Source organism: Rattus norvegicus, chromosome 6 (genome assembly GCF_036323735.1).
Source record: "Rattus norvegicus strain BN/NHsdMcwi chromosome 6, GRCr8, whole genome shotgun sequence".
In the NCBI taxonomy this organism is placed as follows: Eukaryota; Metazoa; Chordata; class Mammalia; order Rodentia; family Muridae; genus Rattus; species Rattus norvegicus.
In genome coordinates, this window is record NC_086024.1 from 28,294,751 (window position 1) to 28,314,815 (window position 20,065).

At 45.7% G+C, this 20,065-nt stretch overlaps 1 protein-coding gene across 2 annotated transcripts; it reads left to right on the plus strand.

Moving 5' to 3' along the window:
- Positions 1-840: 840 nt before the first annotated feature.
- LOC108351184 (uncharacterized) lies at positions 841-15,397 on the plus strand. 2 transcript variants are annotated; one of them, XM_063262739.1, is made up of 3 exons: positions 841-4,725; positions 5,059-5,476; positions 5,879-15,397. In XM_063262739.1, exon 3 carries the CDS (start codon positions 8,660-8,662, stop codon positions 9,596-9,598), a length of 939 nt encoding a protein of 312 aa, XP_063118809.1. In that variant the 5' UTR covers positions 841-4,725; positions 5,059-5,476; positions 5,879-8,659; the 3' UTR covers positions 9,599-15,397. The 2 variants fall into 2 exon arrangements, with proteins under 2 accessions (XP_063118809.1, XP_063118808.1); XM_063262738.1 differs by having other exon boundaries at positions 5,059-15,397.
- Positions 15,398-20,065: the final 4,668 nt, after the last annotated feature.

The following is a 20,065-nucleotide window of genomic DNA, read 5'->3' on the forward strand; positions in this document are numbered from 1 at the left end:
AAGAGGGGGAAGTGAGTCACAGATGCTGAACTTTCTTTCTACTTTAAAAATTTAACCCTTTCTTTACAGCGGTGTGGGCAACGTTCATTTTTAACCACGGCTCCCACTGAGCACAAGAGTCATGTCTTCTGCCAGAAAACATGTTGTTAGTTATATTGGAGAAAGGGAGAAATTATATAGTACGTGGTTTGCGGATTAGTATCTTTGAAAACGGAGGTAGAGGATGGCTACAGACCAAGACTAAACAGACCCTGTGTGGGCCTTAAGGAAATTTCTCTGGGTAGCTCAGAGAGGACTGAAGAGGTCATTTCTACATTCCATGAATGAAATTCTTTACTAAATTATTCATTGGGAAGAGCCGGACTTGATCCTAGACGAAAGTAAAACGGAGAGAGGGATGCCATTTTGAAGCTGGCTTTACATTATAAAAACACAGTGCCAGAAAGACTCGGATTTGCCAAGCTCTCAGAGGCACCAGATGGTACACTTAAACACACAGGAAATTCCTCTTTGAACAGGCAAAAGTCTGTGATGTCAGAGGCAAGAGAAATCACCCTACTCGGGGCCTTAAAATTAGACACAGCCAAAGTACAAAAATTACAATTTAAAGATTCTAATCAGCTCTATTTTCAATTCTACAATCACATATTTCAGGCCATAACACAGGAATATGAGTGCCAGTGGTCTGAATTTGGGGGAGGGGGTTAATAGCAGCGGAGGGAGGGCTGAAGAAAGGAAAATAAAGCTGAAAAAAAAAGATGAGAGGCATGGCTCATGTCAGGCCACGCCCTCTGTAAAGGAGGCAGAGGGGCTGTTACTCAAAAAGAACTGATTGGTTAACAGGTTACTTCCTCACTTGCGCAAGCGCATGTGCGCGTGTGCGTGCATGCGTGCCCCCCCTCCCCCGCTCCCTCTGTTGTTCAGGGGAAATTTATTGTCATGCCAGTTGAAATGGGCCTGTTTGGGAAATCTGGTTAGCTGTATCAAGCTTAATTTCTCAAGTCTGATAACAGCTAGTTTTAGTTTAGTTTAATGGCAGAGACATTTAGCATAAGTGACTCCATCGAGTGTGTGTGTGTGTGTTGTGTGTGTGTGTGTGTGTGTGTGTGTGTGTGTGTGTGTGTGTGTGTCTGTCTGTCTGTCTGTCTGTCTGTCTGTCTGTCTGTCTGTCTGATGTATTAGGGCCTAGTATGAGAGTTTGTTTGAAAACAATGGCTAACAGCACTGACTTTTTTTTTTCTTTCCATCAGAATTTAAAACCCAACAGATAGCCAAGCAGCATGGTGGCCCTGGCCCCTCCTCTTCCTACAGTCAGTTCCTGGTACTAACAGAGTGACCCAAAAAGGAGAGTTGGGAACTCCAGGACCCTGGAAACCCTACTATGGTTTTCTGTGAAATGACATTTGCCCAGAACCAACCAGAAGCCCAGTTGGGACACCCCAGGTCACTTTTTGGTTCTTTTTTTTTTTTTTTTCCGGAGCTGGGGACCGAACCCAGGGCCTTGAGCTTCCTAGGCAAGCGCTCTACCACTGAGCTAAATCCCCAACCTCCCCCAGGTCACTTTTGATGCCCCCTTCCTCCTCTTGCTCTGCCCATGTCGTGCACCATCGACCCAGCTCAACTATTGCAGTCTCTGGAAACTCCCTCCGAGCTGCAGGCTTCTTCTCCCTTTGACTGAGTAGATGAATGGTGGGGCTCTGTTCGGAGTCTGTCTCTCCTCTCCTCTTCCACCTGTTCTCTTCATGCTGCAAGAATGGTTTTTGGCACAAATCTTAGTCATGTCCCTCTCTTGCTTAAAAGTCTTTGATGGCACTTTGCTCCCTTCACCAGTGATAGCAAAAGTCTGCCTGCTTAAAGGTTGTTTTTGGTCCTACCTTAAAGGCTTGAAAGCCAGTCTTGAAAGATCACATTACCCTCAGTATCTTAATTGACTCCTAGAGCGACATTTAAAGGCATTTGTCGAGGAAGACTTGAGCCTCGACCAATGGTGAAATTCATATTACCCAGCACCTAGTAAAAATGATCAGAGCCAAAGAACTAGAAAGATAAATTTAATTTAGAAAGAAATGCAGATAGGAACATGAGGATAGAAGAAACAGGCCAGAGAATTTATTTATTTTTTTAAAGATGCAAGTATAAACCATAAGATAAAGAAGAGAGACGGCAACGTGACATCTTAAGAAGAGAAGAAAATATACATGAATGAAACAAAGAAGGCCCAAGTCAAACTTCCAAAGACTAAAGGAGCAATTCTGGTAATAGAGATAAAAATAAACCCCCGAGGTCAGAATAATTCTATCTTAGACACTGAAGAGGGGAGGAACTAACTCCATGGAGTTCTGGTTACCTGCAAGTGAACTTGAAACGAGTTAGCATACAAGTCGATTGTCCCCCAAAGAGGAGTAGAAAGATACAGGGGAGAAATCAAAGTGGGATCATTTACCAACTTCAGAAAAGGGGTCCTGAAAGTTCAACCAAAAACATAAAGGAAACGTTCCAAATCGCAAAATGAAATGGCCTTAAGGTAGCAAGAAAGAAAAGCCCTAAAAACATCTGGGAAGGGAGCGTGAGGAAGAGAGGGAAGGACGGCTGGCTCGTCCTTAAGGACAACGCAGTGCAAAGGACACTTGTTCAGCTCTGAGCTAAAAGGAAACACTGTGAACCTAGACTTCTATGCAAAGCAAATATACACACATAGTATGTATGACGTACATATGTATGGTTATATGTATATCTACGTAGATAACAAGTGAATGAGAAATATTTTTCAGACATACAGAGTTCAAACAATTGGTCACCAGTCTACGAGAAAGTTAAAGGAGAACCATTAGAAAGCAGGAAAGTGACATAGAAGTCTTTTTTTTTTTAGTTCTTTTTTTTCTTTTTTTTTTTTTCTTTTTTTCGGAGCTGGGGACCGAACCCAGGGCCTTGTGCTCGCTAGGCAAGCGCTCTACTGCTGAGCTAAATCCCCAACCCCCAACATAGAAGTCTTGATCTGCCCAAATAAATGGAAAGATTGTAAATGGTAAATAATTCAAAAATTATTTAAAAGTCTTTTTAATAAAAGATACTTCATCAATAAAAAGAAAAATATTAATGTAATGTAGCGTTTACAGTATACACAGAAGTAAAATGTCCACAAGACAGACAAAAGATGGTGTGAACAGAAGGCTCTTGGTTAGATACGTTGGAATACTATCAATGAAGGTGACTGTCTAGTCAGGCTCGATGTTGCTGGGATAAAACCATGACCAAAGGCAACTTGAGGAGGAGAGGGTTTATTTCTAGCTTATGGGTTATGGTCCATTATAGAGAAAAACCAAGGCATGAACTCAGAGCAGAAATCTGAAGTCAGGAAGTAAAGTGGAGACGATGGAGGACCTTGCTTACTGTCTCACCTTTGCTCCCAACCCAGGCACCATCCACAGTGGACTGAGCACTACTCCATAAACTGGCAAGCGAGAAAATGCTCACACAGGGCTGGGAGATGGCTCAGAGATTGAAATCACTGGCTGCTCTTAAGGAGGACCTGGTTTAAGTTGCCAGCACCCACATGGCAGCTCAGAACTGTCTATAACTCCAGCTTTTAAAGAACCCAAATGACCCTTTTCTGGTCTCTGTGGACACAGGGCACACATGTGATGCACAGACATAAATGCAAGAAAAACACCCATGGGCATATAATATAAATAAATTATAACAGAGCTAAGAAAGAAAAAGGGGAGGAAGGAAGGAAGGAAGGAAGGAAGGAAGGAAGGAAGGAAGGAAGGAAGGAAGGAAATCCCCATGGATATGCCCATAGCCACTTGGATAGAGGCAATTTCTTAACTGAGGTGACTCTAGTTTGGGACAAGCTAACAAAAACAAACCAGCACAATGACTCTAATTAAAAAACAAAAAACAAACAAACAAACAAAAAAAAACCAAAAAAACCCGAACAATCTAAAACCCACTAAATATTATAAATCTAAAAGCAAGCATCCCAAAATAAAGTGACACAGATAAATATAACTAAAAAGTCAATCAAATAAATAAAATAATAAATATTTAATCTAAAAGAAGATAAAAATACCAACACCAAAACTAGATGGGCAGCACAGCAAAGATAGCGCCATGCTGATTCCGTGTGTAGCCACGTTGAGTGTGACTGTGTAAAAGACTCATTTAAAAGTCAAGCATCATCCAAAAATAGATCTTAAAAAGGCAAATTCTATCCTGTATATTAGAAACAAAACAGAAACACAAAGACACAAGTAGATTAATTAAAAAATGGTAGAACATGCTATAGTCAAGTCCACTAGAAAGGGTTTTTCTCCACTGAGAACTAAATGTGGTAGGGCTCTCAAGGAGCTGAGAAGGCATCATAACCATCCCTCCTATAAATGCCTTGCTAGAGTCATGGCTCCCCACCTTCCCCATGCTCTGACCCTTTAATACAGTTTCTCATGTGGTAGTGACTCCAACCATAACATTATTTTTGTTGCTACTTCATAACTGTAATTTTGCTACTGTTAATGGCATAATGTAAATATCTGTTTTCCAATAGTCTTAGACAATCTCAGTGAAAGGAGGGTTCACACCACTCACCCCTGAAAGGAGCCACTGTGGCCAAGAACCACTTCTGTGGAGGTCGTCTCCTTCCTCTGTGAACCGCTGTGGAATGCTGGAGGCAATCCCAGACACTGTGACCAGACAATGGGAAAGTAGAGAAGAAAGGACCTCCAGGTGAGACTCAGGTATTCTGCTCACATGGGGGCGAGAAATAGGACAAACTGTTAGGAAAATTCAGGCAGGGAGACCTATTGGTTGAATGACTGGGAAAGGGGCCAGATCATAGTGGTTCCCAAGTCAGAACGGCATGGGAACAGAGTTCAGGGCAGGGCCGCCTTGAGTAACTAATGAGTTGGCATTGTTTCCTATTAATGAAACCTTATAAAAACGCCATAAGGTGCTGAATGTGAGCAATTTAGGGGGGCCGCAGGTTTTGTTCAGTAGGTTCTAGATATAAGCTCAGGCCTAGAATATAAATCTACCTACTTCTCTATCTTTCTTCCAAAGTGTAGCCACATGGAGACTGCCAAATTCTATCACCCTGGAACTTCTTGCCATGTTGCTGGAGATCACCCTGTTCTAACAGGGGCCATCTTGACTGTGAGGGAGTACCACAGTCCTTCATGATAGACACATGAATGGAGTACGAATCAAGGAGAAGCAGAAAAGTTGAACCATTGAGAGTTGACATCAGGAGGAGGAGAGAGGAGGACTGGACCAGGGAAAGGAGGGAAGAAAGGACCAGTGCCCAGCTAATAGGTGGCGCCATGAGAAGATCCTCCCTTTGACAATGACCACAAGAGCTACGTGAAACATTTTCAAAACCTGCAGACATCGTAGGCCATATTCCCCCCAGAAATGACTACCAGCTCCGTTAGAGAAGCTTCAAGGCTCTGCACTTGACAAAACAGAAATCTGTAGGCAAGTGAGTAATGGTGGGTCTCAAGGGGACCAGAAGAATGTCCCCAGGAAGAACAGAAGTGCAGGGGATGAGGTGTCACAGCTGAGGGAGAGAGAACTCTCACTACCCACTATTTCAGAAAAGATCGGCTACCCTAAACCCAGTAGACTAGTACCCCACAGTTGCCCAAGCAGTCCCCGTTCTACCCGAACCAGTGCCTTGAGCCACCACCCAGACCCTCTGCCATGACTCGACTTTCTGCCTCGAGCTTGTGTCTTCTCCTCTACCCTCTGCCCAGCCGGGAATGGGATCCTATCCCAGCTGCCCTGAGTCGCAGAACAAAATCCATTCTCTTCAGCCTTAACGCGAATGGCATGTTCGTGTTTCACCAGGCACATGCTGCCAACATGCCACTTTTTTACTCAGGTTCGATCACGGGAAGCAAGAGCAGAGGATGAAATGAGGGAGGCAGGAAGCCAGGAGAGTCAACACCAGCATGGGAGACCAAACAGGTACAGCGTACATCGACTGCTCTGATAGCTTGATTCTCTAGAGCCATCTTCCAAGATGCTGTATGGGCCGCTGACTCTCAGATCAGTTCAAGCCTCAGAGGCTGCAGGAGAGCCTGAAAGAGGAAGTGGGTTTGTGGGTGGGTCTAGACCAGTGGTTTTCAACCTTCCTAATGCTGTGACCCTTTGATACAGTTCCTCATGTGGTGGTGACCCCCAACTATAAGATTATTTTTGGCTACTTCATAATCATAATGTAAATATCTGTGCTTCCGGATGCTCTTAGACGACCCCTGTGAAAGGGTCATTTGGCACCCCCTAAGGAATTATCAAATACAGGTTGTGAACTGATGGTCTGGAGTGACAGATAGCCTGTGTCCAATGCGATCAGAAAGGGTTTCTGTCTATAAGTGTCTGGGACACAGCCAGTAGCCAATGGTCTCTAAAACATGGGACTGAAAGGAGGGTCTAGAAGGCACTAAGTGAGATCTCACCTATAAGCCAGCTCTACATTCTCTCCTGGCAGTGGGCATCTCAATGCCCATGATGCCACCTGGGCTATGTCTTTCTAAACTAGAAAATAGCTTTGTCTATCCCCTGGCCCTTCTCCTAACAATCTTTTTCAGTGGATGTTCCCAACCGTCCCCCTCTACCCCTCTTGGAATACAGGTGATGGGGTTGGTCATGGCACGAGAAAGTGGATCTGACGGCAGAGTGAGGCTGTGCCCAGGGTACCCTTCACTCACACACACCCCTGAAGGTTCCCCCTGCCCATCCCCACCCACCTGCCCACCCTGCCGCTCTGCACTTGGTCAGTAGAGATGAATGGACACAGTGAGTCTTCTCCTCCCCTGCATCAGTTGGGCCCCTCTGGTGCATTGCAGTAGTTCTGGGCTGAGCACCATAGGGCTGGCAGGCTTCGTGGCCAACCTGAATGAGGTATGGAAAACGCTAGGAGCTCCCACTTGAGGTATCTACAGTAAGCATCCCTTTCTCTATGCCTCACCTGCAATCCAGACCTCCTCCCACAATCTCGGTAGCACTCTCTACCTGTGACCCCAGGTCTGCAAGGGAGGCCTTGGGCTTGAACAAGTACTTGCTTGCAATTGGGGCTTCAAAGTAGTCAGGCTGCTCCAGACAGAAGATACAACTGTGGTACCAGGGAATCAGCATGAATGTAACTTCCTTCCTTTGAGAGCAGAGGATCCCATAGCCTATCTGCATAAATCCTTTTCTGGGACCTGCCTTGAACTGCTCCAGAACTGACTGGAAGGTTCTAGAGGTAAAAATTCAAATGTTGAAGCCAGAGGGAACTGGGGGGGCTCTTTCACAGGGGTCACATATCCTGCATGCCATATATTTACATTCCAATTCATAACAATAGCAAAAACACAGTTATGAAGTAGCAACAAAATAATGGTTTTATGGTTGGGGGTCACCACACACGAGGAACTGTATTAAAGGATTGCAGCATGAGGAAAGTTGAGAACCACTGCTGTAGAGTGATCTCTGTGTGTGTTCCTCACTGCAGAGGCACGATTAAGCACTGCAGTCCTCATAAGCCAGTTCATGTGTTCATTCATCCAGCAAGGAAGTTACTAACTCAAGGAGATTATTGGTCATGAAGTCCAGCAGCAGCAAGGGGTCCAAAAGCAAGCCACTAAAAGGCCAGAAGGGAAACACACTATCTGCTTACCAATGAGGAAAGCTAGCACTGCCTTAAAGGAATTTATGGAGAGGAGCTTTTTAAACTGGGTCGTGAAGAATCAGTAAGACTTCAGGGGCAGGGCAGGTGGTGGTGAAGCAGTAAAGAGACTCTAGGCAGAGTTGATGGAGTCCAGGTGGGGAAGGAAATGTGTGCCAAGCTGTGGGGTATGAGGGCAAAGCAGATGATTTCTCTCCCTCTCTATTAGAAAAGCAGCACCCAGGTGAACAAACGCCTATGACTTTCCACGACTATCCATTCTTAGTCCAGCAGTCTGGGAAAGAGAAGGGGGTATGAGCATGAGTGGAGGAGAGAGGAACACTGATATTAAGGCCAGGAAAAACCTGTGTGAGCTTACTCCCAAGGCTGTGGGACACTAAGGTGGTAAGGCATTCATTCAGGAGACAGGAAACACATGTGAGGGTTCTGAGGTAGGAATGCAGCTTCCAGGTCATCAGGGAGGAATCTGAGATGGAGAGGACCCTGGGTCTGCAGGAGATGGGCAGAGTAAGGCAGAAGAGATGGGAAACTGAGGGAGCTTTATGCTAGCAACCAGGAAGTGAGGTGTATGTTAGGAAATGCCTCTTGCTGTTGTAGAGACAAAGGAGCAGCACATAGGCTGGGAGACCAGTTAGACCTAGGGTCCCAGCCGTAGATGCAGGTTGGAGTTGCCTGTGGAGATTTAGTAAGGCTGACTGGAGCCCACTCCCAGAAGTCCTGTATGTCTGGGGCATGGCTTGCGGAGCGGGAATCACTTGAAGATCCACATAAGTGCACAGCACAAAGTACAAACCTTGAGTCAGAAGGGTATTGCTAAGAAGGAGGGGGAGATAAAAGAGGTGGGGGAGAGGAGGAAGGGGTGAGGAGGAAAATGATGATGAGGAAATAGAAAGGGGAGAAGAGGTCACAAAGAATGTCTGTACCCTGGATGATATCTCGACCTAGAGTAATGCACTAGAGGAGAGGAAAAGATGGGAGGTTTGAGGAGTTAGAATGGAACCAAGGAGAGCTCTGCTGGACACACACACACTCACATACACACTCATTATATATACTAAAACACATACTCACACACATTCATACATACTTACATACACACTCATACACATATACACTCACTCACACACATACACTCACACACACTCATACACATTCATACACACACACTCACACACATACACTCACACACATTCATACACACTCACATACACATATACACTCACACACATACACTCACACACATTAATACACACTCACATACACACTCACATACACACTCATACACATATACACTCACTCACACACATACACTCACACACACTCATACACATTCATACACACACACTCACACACATACACTCACACACATTCATACACACTCACATACACATATACACTCACTCACACACATACACTCACACACATTCATACACACATACACACTCACATACACACTCACATACACACTCACATACACACTCATACACATATACACTCACTCACACACATACACTCACACACATTCATACACATTCATACACACACACTCACACACATTCATATACACTAACATACACTCTCACACACTCATACACATATACACTCACTCACACACATACACTCACACACACTCATACACATTCATACACACACTCACACACATTCATATACACTAACATACACTCTCACACACTCATACACACTTACACACTCCTACATACTCACACACATATACACTCATACATAGATACTCACACACACTCATATACACTAACATATATACTCATACACACATGCTCACACATACTCATACATGTGCTCACATACACTCACACTCATACACACACTCACATACACTCATATACTTCTGACACACCTATACTCACACTCGTACACACACACACACACACACACACATACACACACACTTAGTTTGGGTACAGACAAAACCCTGAAGAAATACCACTTGTGGAGTCCATGACACGAATTTAAATTTGGTCATATTGAGTCTTTGGTACCTGTAACCCATGGAAGTGGTCAGCTGACACCTGGATACACAGATCTAAAAGCTCGGGGAGTCTGTGTTTGGGGCACCCAGGACCCTGAAGCAAGAGGGTCCCCCAGAAGTGATCAATCTCCCACTACTTTACTTCTACTTCTATCTATAGTTTTATATCTAGTTACTGTATATAATAACTCCGTTCTATAACAGGCAGAGTCACCCATGGCACTTGACTATGAATACTTGTGCTGAGTTTGGAAATTAAAAGCAGGGACGGAATTAAAAGCAAAGTTTAACCTGATTCAACCAGTACACTAACATTCATGTCTATCAGTGTCTTTGAAGGAGTAAATAAAATATTAAATATCGTACAATGGGATATTACTCAGCAACAAAAATGAATGGGCCTATGAGTTGGAACACAACACAAAAGAACCAAAACACATTATCCTAAGTGACAATAAATCATCAATAGAAGGACAGAAGGAATGTGACTTTACTTGTCCAGGCCCCATGAATAGGCAAGTTCACAGAGACCCACAGTAGCTGTGATTCTGTTTCTAATAATAAGAATGTTGTAGAAATGGGTGGGTGTGGAGTCTGCACGATATTATCAACGCACTTAAAGCCACTGAATCATACCCTAAAACAGTTAAGCTTTATGTATGTTTTCCACAATAAAAAAGTATCTGCGTAAGTATTTTATATGGGGTAAGAAGGCAGGCCAATCATCATTGATAATTACCATATTGCTATGGTAGACGAGTGTTCCAAAGTTCACAGGCAGATTGGCAGGCATAAAGGTGCTGTGTAAACACAGCCTGTACTGGCCCAGACCTGTTGCTCACCGCCCACTCCAGCCAACGACTCGATGACCAAGTTAAAGAATGAATAGATGATGGCATCACAGAACCATGACCATGTTCACCCTGGAGGCCTGTTGCTCCTTGCTCTCTGAAAGAATTCCCTTTGGGGACCAGGGATTATGGCGTTGGCTGAGAGATCTAAGATGGTTGTACCATTGATAGAAAAGATCTACTCACAAGAGGCCACGTCCCCGCCAAGCCCAATCCATGGGCACTTGTTCTTGGTTTGCCTGCTCAGTTTTCTGGACCAGTAAAGAGAGGCTCCGGGGAAGGCATGTGATACCTCCAACCTGGGGAAAGAACCCGCTGGCTTGGGTATGTGTACTGCTTCTCGTTTTTCCAAGCAAACCAATTTTCAAAGATCAAATTTTAGAGACACTCAGAAAGTGTGAGGTGGGACCAAAGTGCCCAGGAACCAAAGGTCTTCTCAGACAGCAAGTGTGTCTAGTATAATTGGAGTTCACTGTATGTTCCGCCCTCTCAGCCCACGATTCTCCTGAAATCTGTAATCAGCCTATTATTGGCATAGAGGTACCATTGGATTCTCTAGTGGCTGCGTGGCCAACCTTCAAATGCTTTAAAATGCTTTGTGCACTTCCAATGTGACCTTATCGATCAGCTTTTAGCATCTGCCTAGCGTTCGGGTGCCTGGGGCCTTGTGGACTGCCTCAGATGATAGAGTGGAATGCGTGTGTGTGTGTGTGTGTGTGTGTGTGTGTGTGTGTGTGTGTGTCTTATGCGTGTGGAGGCTGGAGAGATCAATATCTGGCATTGTTGTTTGTTTTGCCTCAGAGTTTCTCACTGAACCTGGAGTTCACTAGCAGCTCTACTAACCAACTCTTCCAGCAGGTTCTATTTCGATAGCTCCAGGGATCCTCTTGGCTCAACCTTTTCGGTCCCGGGTAACTAGTCTTTTGTGTATGGGCTCTGCAGGTATCAGGTAAAATTCTTCATGTTTACATAACAAGGACTCTATCACCTAAGCCACGTCTCTAGCCCAAGCTACTCGTTTTTCAACAGGCATACGACAGTGACAGTGTCATTCCATATGACAGCAATGTTTCCTTGTTGACCTCTAGGCCCTCACATTCTGCAGGGCTTTCACGCATGCATGAATGGCACACCCACGTCTCCAATTCATCCCTGAATATAGAGTAACTGGCTAGAAAAGGGTGGTCCTCCAGGCCCCTCGGGTCCCTCCCACAGTTCTGTATGGGTTCTTTTAAGCTGCAAAATAAGTCTTGTGTGGTCTGCATTGGGTAGCCTGCCGGACTGGCCAGGCTGGTAAGCAGCAGACACATGACCCTGCCCTTCCCCCTGCAGGGCAAGGATACAGGAAGGAGAGGCCATGATGAATGTAATTTCAAGACTCCAAAGAGTGACTCAGACATTCCACTGGAGCTTTTCTTTTCCCTCTGTGTTGATGTGTGCAATGTAATTGTAGTCATTTTTTCCAGCATTGATAAACAATGATTATCCATGGCAGATTATGAACTGGGGACGGTGAGAACAGCCCGTGTTGCCAGCAATTCTCCCTCCCACCAGCAACACCTAAGACAACTGCCCAAGCCTGGGATTTCTTGATTCTAGGGGTTTTAGGAAGGGTTCAGGCTGAGGGTATCGAGAGGGATCTGTTGAAAAGAATGGAAAGAAAGCAGTTGGGAGCTTGAGAATTCTGGCCTGACCCTGGCCCTATCCCACACTCCTTTGTTGCCTGGATTGAGGATAAATACAGAGATGGTTGGGTTGGCATAGCAAGGTAGCTATCAGGAAAGAAACAGAAGGCAGTACTTGGCGAGAACCTTGCGCAGGCCAGCAGCCCTGCTAAAAACCTCCTCCAGTGGGCTCTATTCCCTATCCTCTCCACAGTAACAGGGAAACACCTAACACTGCCTGCACACTCATACCTGATGAGATTCAGCAACAATCAGTTCACCTTTCACATTTATTTCTAAGTGCCATATCCTCAGATCCTCAGACTCTGGATTGAAACCACTTTTAAAATTACTCCCGTACTAAACCTGCACACATGGTTGCTTCCTGTCATTATCCAGTAAATAATATAGTATAACAATTCTCTACGTAGCATGTGCATCACGTGAAGTGTTGTAAGTAGTGTAGAGTTGACTTAAAGAGTACAGAAGGACTCGTGTAGCGTCTATGCAAATACTTCACCATTGTATGTGTGAGACTGGAGCATCTTCAGATGTTGCCGTGTGGCGGGAGAGGGTATTAGAAACTGATTCACTGCCTTCTTCCAATTTAGAGATGAGACGTTTGGAGCAGAGAGGATTGCATCACATGGCTGCTCAGTGATGAGGGAAGGAATCAGGTTTGGAACCAAGGTCATATAATTCCAAACTCTGTTTTCTCACCCCAGCAATGGTTGCTTCCCACCAGGAGCTGGCCTTGTTGCACCACTGTGAGGACAATCTTCTGTCTGTAGCTCTGGCAATGTGGGAGAACCCCGGGTAGTGACTCTACCAGCTACTAAAATGCTGGCTGCTAGCAAAAAGCTGCTCTACCCATGAACTGGTCACTGGGGAACAGATGTTCTAGGGAGTGACCAGAGGCAAAATTGGCTGGAAAGCCAGACCAGCTGTGTGTCACCAATATCTGTTTTCTCTGTTGTCCCAGAGGCAACGAGACACAAGGGCTTCTTAGAGGGGCAACATAATTGCTTTACTTGGTGTTCTCCAGAGAAACAGAACACACACACACACACACACACACACACACACATACACACACACATACACACATATATACACACATACACACACAAATACACACATACACACATATACACACATACACACACAGATACACACATACACACATACACACACAGACACACAGATACACACACACACAGACACACATATATACACACATACACACACAAATACACACATACACACATACACACACAGATACACACATACACACATACACACACAGACACACAGATACACACACACACAGACACACACACAGATACACACACATGCACACACACAAATACACACAGACACACACAGAGATACACACACATACACACAGACACACACAGAGATACACACACACACACACACACACACGGAGATTATTATAGGAATTCCATCACCTGGTTATGGGGGTTGAGACGTCCCACCAGTCACCATGTGCAGACTGGAGGACAAGAGAGATGTAATTCGGACCTTCTGTTTCTACTCAGGCCCTTAATGAAGAGCATGATGCCACCCACATGCAGAAGGCTGTGTGTAACTTATCCATCCAAATGCTGATCTCTTCCAGAAACACCCGCCCGGATACACCTAAGAATCATATGTCACCCACCATCCAAATGTCCCTCAGCCCAGGCAGGTTGATACACAGAGCTAGCCATTACAATATTCCTGAGGTATAGCCTTTGCCTTTGTGGGGTAAATTCTCTGGAAACGGGAACACAGGGGACTCCTGGAGGACCCTCTAGGCTAGGCCCAAATGTCAGTGCTGGTGTTGGATAAAGGATGAAAAAGCCAGCAGGCCTGGGGTCCTTGGGCAATGGTCTGGCTAGGTTTCTCTCCATGCTTCTTGGTCTTCGGTCTCAAAGGATTATAAGGTGCTGGCAGTGAGGGCTGGACGAGCCGTTGAGGATGAACATTTGGGTGTATATCAATCACACTGAGCCGAGTAATTATGGGAATCAGGAAACTAGTGGCTTGGATAGACAGAAACACCTTTTCTAGTCCAGCTTATACTACAGGCCAGCTGGGGCCTGGACTTCCAAGATTAAATCTCGAACTTTTAAAAGACTTGTTTTTATGTACGCTTATGTGCCTGCTTCTCTGTTTGTATACTGTGTGCGCATAGGTGCACCTCTGTTCCCCAAGCTCCCACAGGAGCTTACGTTTTAATTAGACCCAAGAGCTTTTTCAAGGGGTTGAATAAGGAGGAGCAGGTAATTTAGTCAAATGAGCCTTGGGAGGCAGAGATAATGTGGAGGCTTGGAATTAGAACCACACTGACGCCCCGGGGTTCTGAGCTGCTGTTTCTCACCATGTAGATGGGGTCCCAAATTCCTCAGTCACCGGGGATGAGATTTGACACACAGAAAGTATGTGATTGGTCCTTGTGTCCTTTTAAGTATAAGTTGGTATACTAGTCGGGGGCCTCCAGAGGAGCAGCAGTAAGACCTGGATTCCTGGAGAGCCACTGGTCTTCAGTCCACGTTGGAAAGTCACAGAATCTGGATTCTGACAGGAGTGAAGGACCCCGGCAACAATATATGCTCACCGGAAAGAAGCCAGTTCTACACACCCGACCTGTTTGTCACTGGAAGAGGCTGCCCATTCGGAACTCTCCCTTGATCCTTTCTGAGAATACGCTCATGAACCCAACCAGACATGTCTCTTTGTTGCTCTGAGGTCCAACTTAAAAAGGGTCAGGGGAGTTTGTGCTAATCCAGACCACAGGACTGGCCCCTTTAAAGATGGAGAGATGGGGCTGGCTGAAAGGAGGTGGTCATATAAAACATTTAACCCAGAGTCCTCCAGGTTCTCCTGCTTCAGGGGCTCCTCCCATAATCCCAATGGAAGCTGCCCCACTGTTTAAATAAAGTTCATCATTTCTGTACTTTCTCCTCTCTGGGACTTCTGTGTGTCCCTTGTCTGTGCCTCCCTTCTTTCTGCCTGTCAGCCCACTGTCCTGTGGATCCCACCCCTGCATCCTCTGCCTCAGTGACCAGCCTTTCCCCTCCTGTCACACTTGCTTTTTCTATGAGGAGCTTCATTCCCAGAGATGCAATTCTTTGTCCATCACGGGCCTAAACTTGGTGGCTCCCCTAGAGGGCCATCCTTCACCCAAGATACCCGAAGCACAATCAAGTTGACAATTAAAATGAGCCGTCAAGGGATAAAACAATAATTAATTATCTGACTGGGCTGGGAGCCTTACACTCACCTCTAAATCTGCAAATTGTTGTAAAATATATTTCTGTGATGCCAGTTGGGATGAAGGGAGGAGCGTGATGCTTTCCCGGGTCTTTTCTATTCAAAAGTCGGTTTGCAAACCACTCCAACCAGTGGCATTAGCATCACCTGGGAGCTTAAAACTGCAGCTCCTTCGGCCCCACCTGGCCCTACTGAACCAAATTTACATTGGAGCAAGAACTCCAGAAGGTTCATATGCACTTTGCCTTCCAGTCTTGGGTGGGAGTCATCTAAGTCATTTTAAAGGCACCAGAGCCTGGGCTCACCCAGAGAGGTAGCAGTTTTCTTGGTCTGGAATGAAGCCTGGACATCTGAGTAGTTTTTCAAGCTCCCCAGCAATTCTGACATGTGTCAGGGATTGAGAAGTTTCTCCCCTTAACATATCCCAGGTATCATGGCACCTGGCAAAGGCAAGCTAGGGGAAGTGAGGTGTATTCCCAGGTTATCCCATGCAGGCCCTCCTGGCCAGCAAAAGCCAGTCTTGGCATTCCTGAGGGTAGCCCAGGACTGAAAAGGAAGAAGACTGTCCGAGAATTCTGAGCTCTAACCTGGGCTCTGCCTCACCAACTGCCTGTATGTCCCTCAAACCAGGCCATGCTGGCCAAACAGGGCTAAGCTCTCTGTCCTATCTAAATCTTTGCTTGCAAAGTAGCCTGGTGGTTTTCCTCCAACCATGACATCTTAATGCTTCCCCACCCACTCTGCCCTTTCCTGTCTCATGGTGCTGAAGAAGTGGCAGTTTATACCAGCTGTGCTCCTGAAGGTCATAGAGGGCCTGGTTCCTTCCCCTGTGGAGGCCATTCTCAGACAGAGGGACAAGAATCATCCCAGCAGTGCCCCCCTTGGCGGTGCCATTGACTAGATGCCGAGGAACCTTGGGTATAGCATTCTTTATCTGTCCCTTGTGGTAGTTTCACGGTGAATGGATGGTGACTGTGATAGTCAGTCAGGAACCAAAGGCTTTATGTAAATTATACTTCAATTATAAAGAGTGAGTGGAGCTCAACGGGCCCCCAGGGAAAGATGAGTCTTCCGTGCAGTTGCAGGGGACTTAGGCAAACTTGAGCATTAAAGCCAAGTTGAGAGGAGGGAATGTGAGAGCCCGAGAGAGACCGAGACAAGTGTGGACAGAAATGAAGAGACACCTGGAGAAGCAAAAATTTCCCTCCAGTTCTAGCCAACCAAATGAGTCCTAGGCAAAAGATGGGTTTGGCTTCCAAGTAGAGTGAGAGCCATACTGGCCTGCTCTGGGACTATCCGCACTTCATCGGCGAAAGTTCTGTGTCTCAGGGAGCCTCTCAGACCAAGATAAATGGGTTACCAGTTCATCGCCCTATTCCCAAGTCTGGGGCTGTGGGTGGCGTTTAGACAGGGCTGTGCAGCAGATAAACTGACTCAGCCCAGAAAGGGAACTCCCAACACACCAAAGGAGCCACCGCACCAGATACCAACTTGTCAAACCAATGCTTTTGTTGTTGTTGTTGGGATTACCAACAGAGTATGCATGCAGGGTTACTTACAGGAGCAGAAATGACTCAAAAGCAGCAGCACCACCAAAACCCCCAGCCCATCACAGGAGACAACTCACAAAGGCTCTCTGTACAACTCAGAAGCATCTCTACAGGTCTGGGAGTCTCCTCTCCACAGTGCTGCTGCCCAGCTGGTCGGCATCTCTTTTCCCAGCAGTCAATTGCTCCTTCTATAAAGCTGGGGAGAGGGCTCAAATCTTGCATGTTTTATTTGCCTCCTGTGATGGTTTGTATATGTTTGGCTCAGGGAATGGTTATTAATAGGAGGTGTGGTCTTGTTGGAGTAGGTGTGTCACCGTGGGTGTAGGATTTAAGACCCTCATCCTAGCTGCCTAGAAGCCAGTATTCTGATAGCAGCCTTCAAATGAAGATGTAGAATTCTCAGCTCCAGCTGCACCATGCCCGGTTGGATGCTGCCATGTTTCTGCCTTGATGACAATGGACTGAACCTCTGAACCTGTAAGCCAGCCCCAATTAAATGCTGTCATTCTAAGAGTTGCTTTGGTCGTGGTGTCTGTTCACAGCAGTAAAACCCTAAGATACCTCCTGAGTCTCGTGAGTCTCTTTCTCCTCTCTCTCTCTCTCTCTCTCTCTCTCTCTCTCTCTCTCTCTCTCTCTCTCTCTCTCTCTCTCCTGACCTCAGTTCTAAAGATCACCTGCTATATATCAGGTGCATGCCTAGGAAGGGTTTGGTAGATGGACTCTGTCATCTTGATTAGAAGTGCACTAGGCATTCAGAGAAAGAAACAAGGTGGTGCCCACCAGTTCCTCACCACCTCAGGTCCAACATGCTCTCCCAGGCTTTCCCAGCCAAGCTTCTTGTGCAACCTCCACCCATGGATGACCTCCAGGTTCCTGCACGATTGCCTATTTGCTTGTATTTCCTTGGATCTTAAGCCTTTTGGGATAGGAATACATCCTTCTTGCCTTCAGCTATGGCTCTGCTCAGGGCCACAGACCACCAGGGAGGGAGGGAGGGATTCTTTTTGCACCGTGAATCATTTCAGAAACTCGAGGGAGTTTTGATTCTCTTTTCAGAATAAAGCTTTAAATATCATAAGATGCAGGAAGTTGCAAAGAACATCAGTTCTGCTAAGACACAGCTATTGAAAGGTATTTAAAAACACATAGACTCGTGGGAAAGTCTTCAATCTCCTTCTTTCTTAAAGCACCGCACAGTGTGATCCAGCAGCCGGTGTGTTTTGAGGTCGCCATGACGACAAGTGTTATTTCACAATACCTGCAACAAGGGTGGTATGAAAAACAGAAAACACTCGTGACTTCTGCTAGTGAAAAATGGGTCCCGCTGACATTGCTGTAGCTTGTCCCCTATACCTCTGATGACAGGAAATGCTAAACTTCGCTTAGTTCTGTTTGACAACACACATGTCATTTTGTTCTGTCACTCAAACTCCTGAATAGTGTAGACAACTATCCAAGAAATGCTACAGAAACTAATGAAAACTAAGAAAATGCACCTTGCAAACCATCAAACACAATGTCCTCCTGAGTCCTCTTAGTCACTGAGGGATGCGGCAGTTTCTAAGATGACCAAGAAAGGTTGGAAACAAGGCTCAAACCAGATCATTCATGAGCCCCGGTACTCTGAGACCAGATGGAAATGGAAACTCTAGCTCTTTGTTTTCTGAGCTGAGAGTAGAGTCTTCTAGGTAAGTTGTCTGCTAACACAGTGAGTCTTGGGGTTAAAGTGTGAGCTGGCATTAGTTAGCTAAGGAGAGAGCTTCTCACTGTACCCTTTGAAGGGACGATTCTTTGAGCACAATCTTCGGGGCCTTGCTTGCCCATAGGCATAAGGATGGACTCCAACCACAACATCTTAAAATGAGTGATTTTTAAATGTTATTCTTATTTTTAGTGTGTGTGTGTGTGTGTGTGTGTGTGTGTGTGTGTGTGTGTGTGTAAGCCAGAGTACTGGGTGATTGTTTCTTCAACTGCCTCTCCACTGTAGTTTTGGATCAGGGTCTCTTGCCGAACCTGGAGTTCATCAGTACACCTAGACCAGCTGGCCAAGGAGTCTCAGGGATCCTCCTGTCTCCATCTCCCCAGCACTGGGATTACAATGTCATGCCTAGCTTTTTAGGGAAGTCCTGCTAATCCAAAATCAAGTCCTCCTTCTGAGACAAACACTTTACCATCCAAACCATTCACCCGCTCCACAGCATGAGTTATTTTTAAAAAATACCATCCTATGCAAAGGAACAGGGAAGCAGAGAGTGTGAAGACTTGGGAGATCCCATTCATGGTACTCGGTGTTGATGACCTTGGGCAGGAAAACTGACCTTCAATTGTAGAATAAGAAATTGTGGCCTCACATAATGTCAACTGGATGATCCTAACCCCAGCCCCTTGACATTAAAGCCCCCTGTATAGCATGCTCTTCCTCGCCCCGACCTTGCAGGGCTGAAGCTATTTTTATCTTGCGGTGCTGGTTGTCTGGTAAAGGTTGTGGTGGGCTCCAGAGGCAGCTAGCTTGCAGCGAGCTTCCGGTGTAGCTTTCTCCTTCCTCATGCATGCTGTCTCTCTCCCGGTAGCACTTGCTTCCTGTAGCTCACCCTTGACCTTGGATGTCTGCTGAGCCTTACACCTGTACGCTGTCTGCCCATACCCTGCCTTGGATGCCCAGGTCCGTTTCCGCTGTAGAGAGGGTTCTCAAGGTACTTATCCCCATTTCCCCCTCCCACTCGTGACTCTGTTATGTAAAAAGTACAGCTTTCTAGAAAGTCAGATTCACCAGGTTGGTGCTTAAACATTTGACTGTGAGACACAGCAAGAAACATCTTTTGTTTGTGACCCAGCACAGATATCTACCCATAGCTATGGAGAAAAACAAGCATTCCTCCAAAAAAAATGCGGTCGCCCTTCCTCCTTCTGTTGCCCTCTGACCCCCTTTTATTCTTTCTTGAAAAAAAAATGTTGGTTTCCACCCACAAACAAGCAAGTCGATTTTACAACTATTTTGAATCATAATTCAGTTTGAAAAATATTTGTTTTGCAGTAGTTTTTCTTCC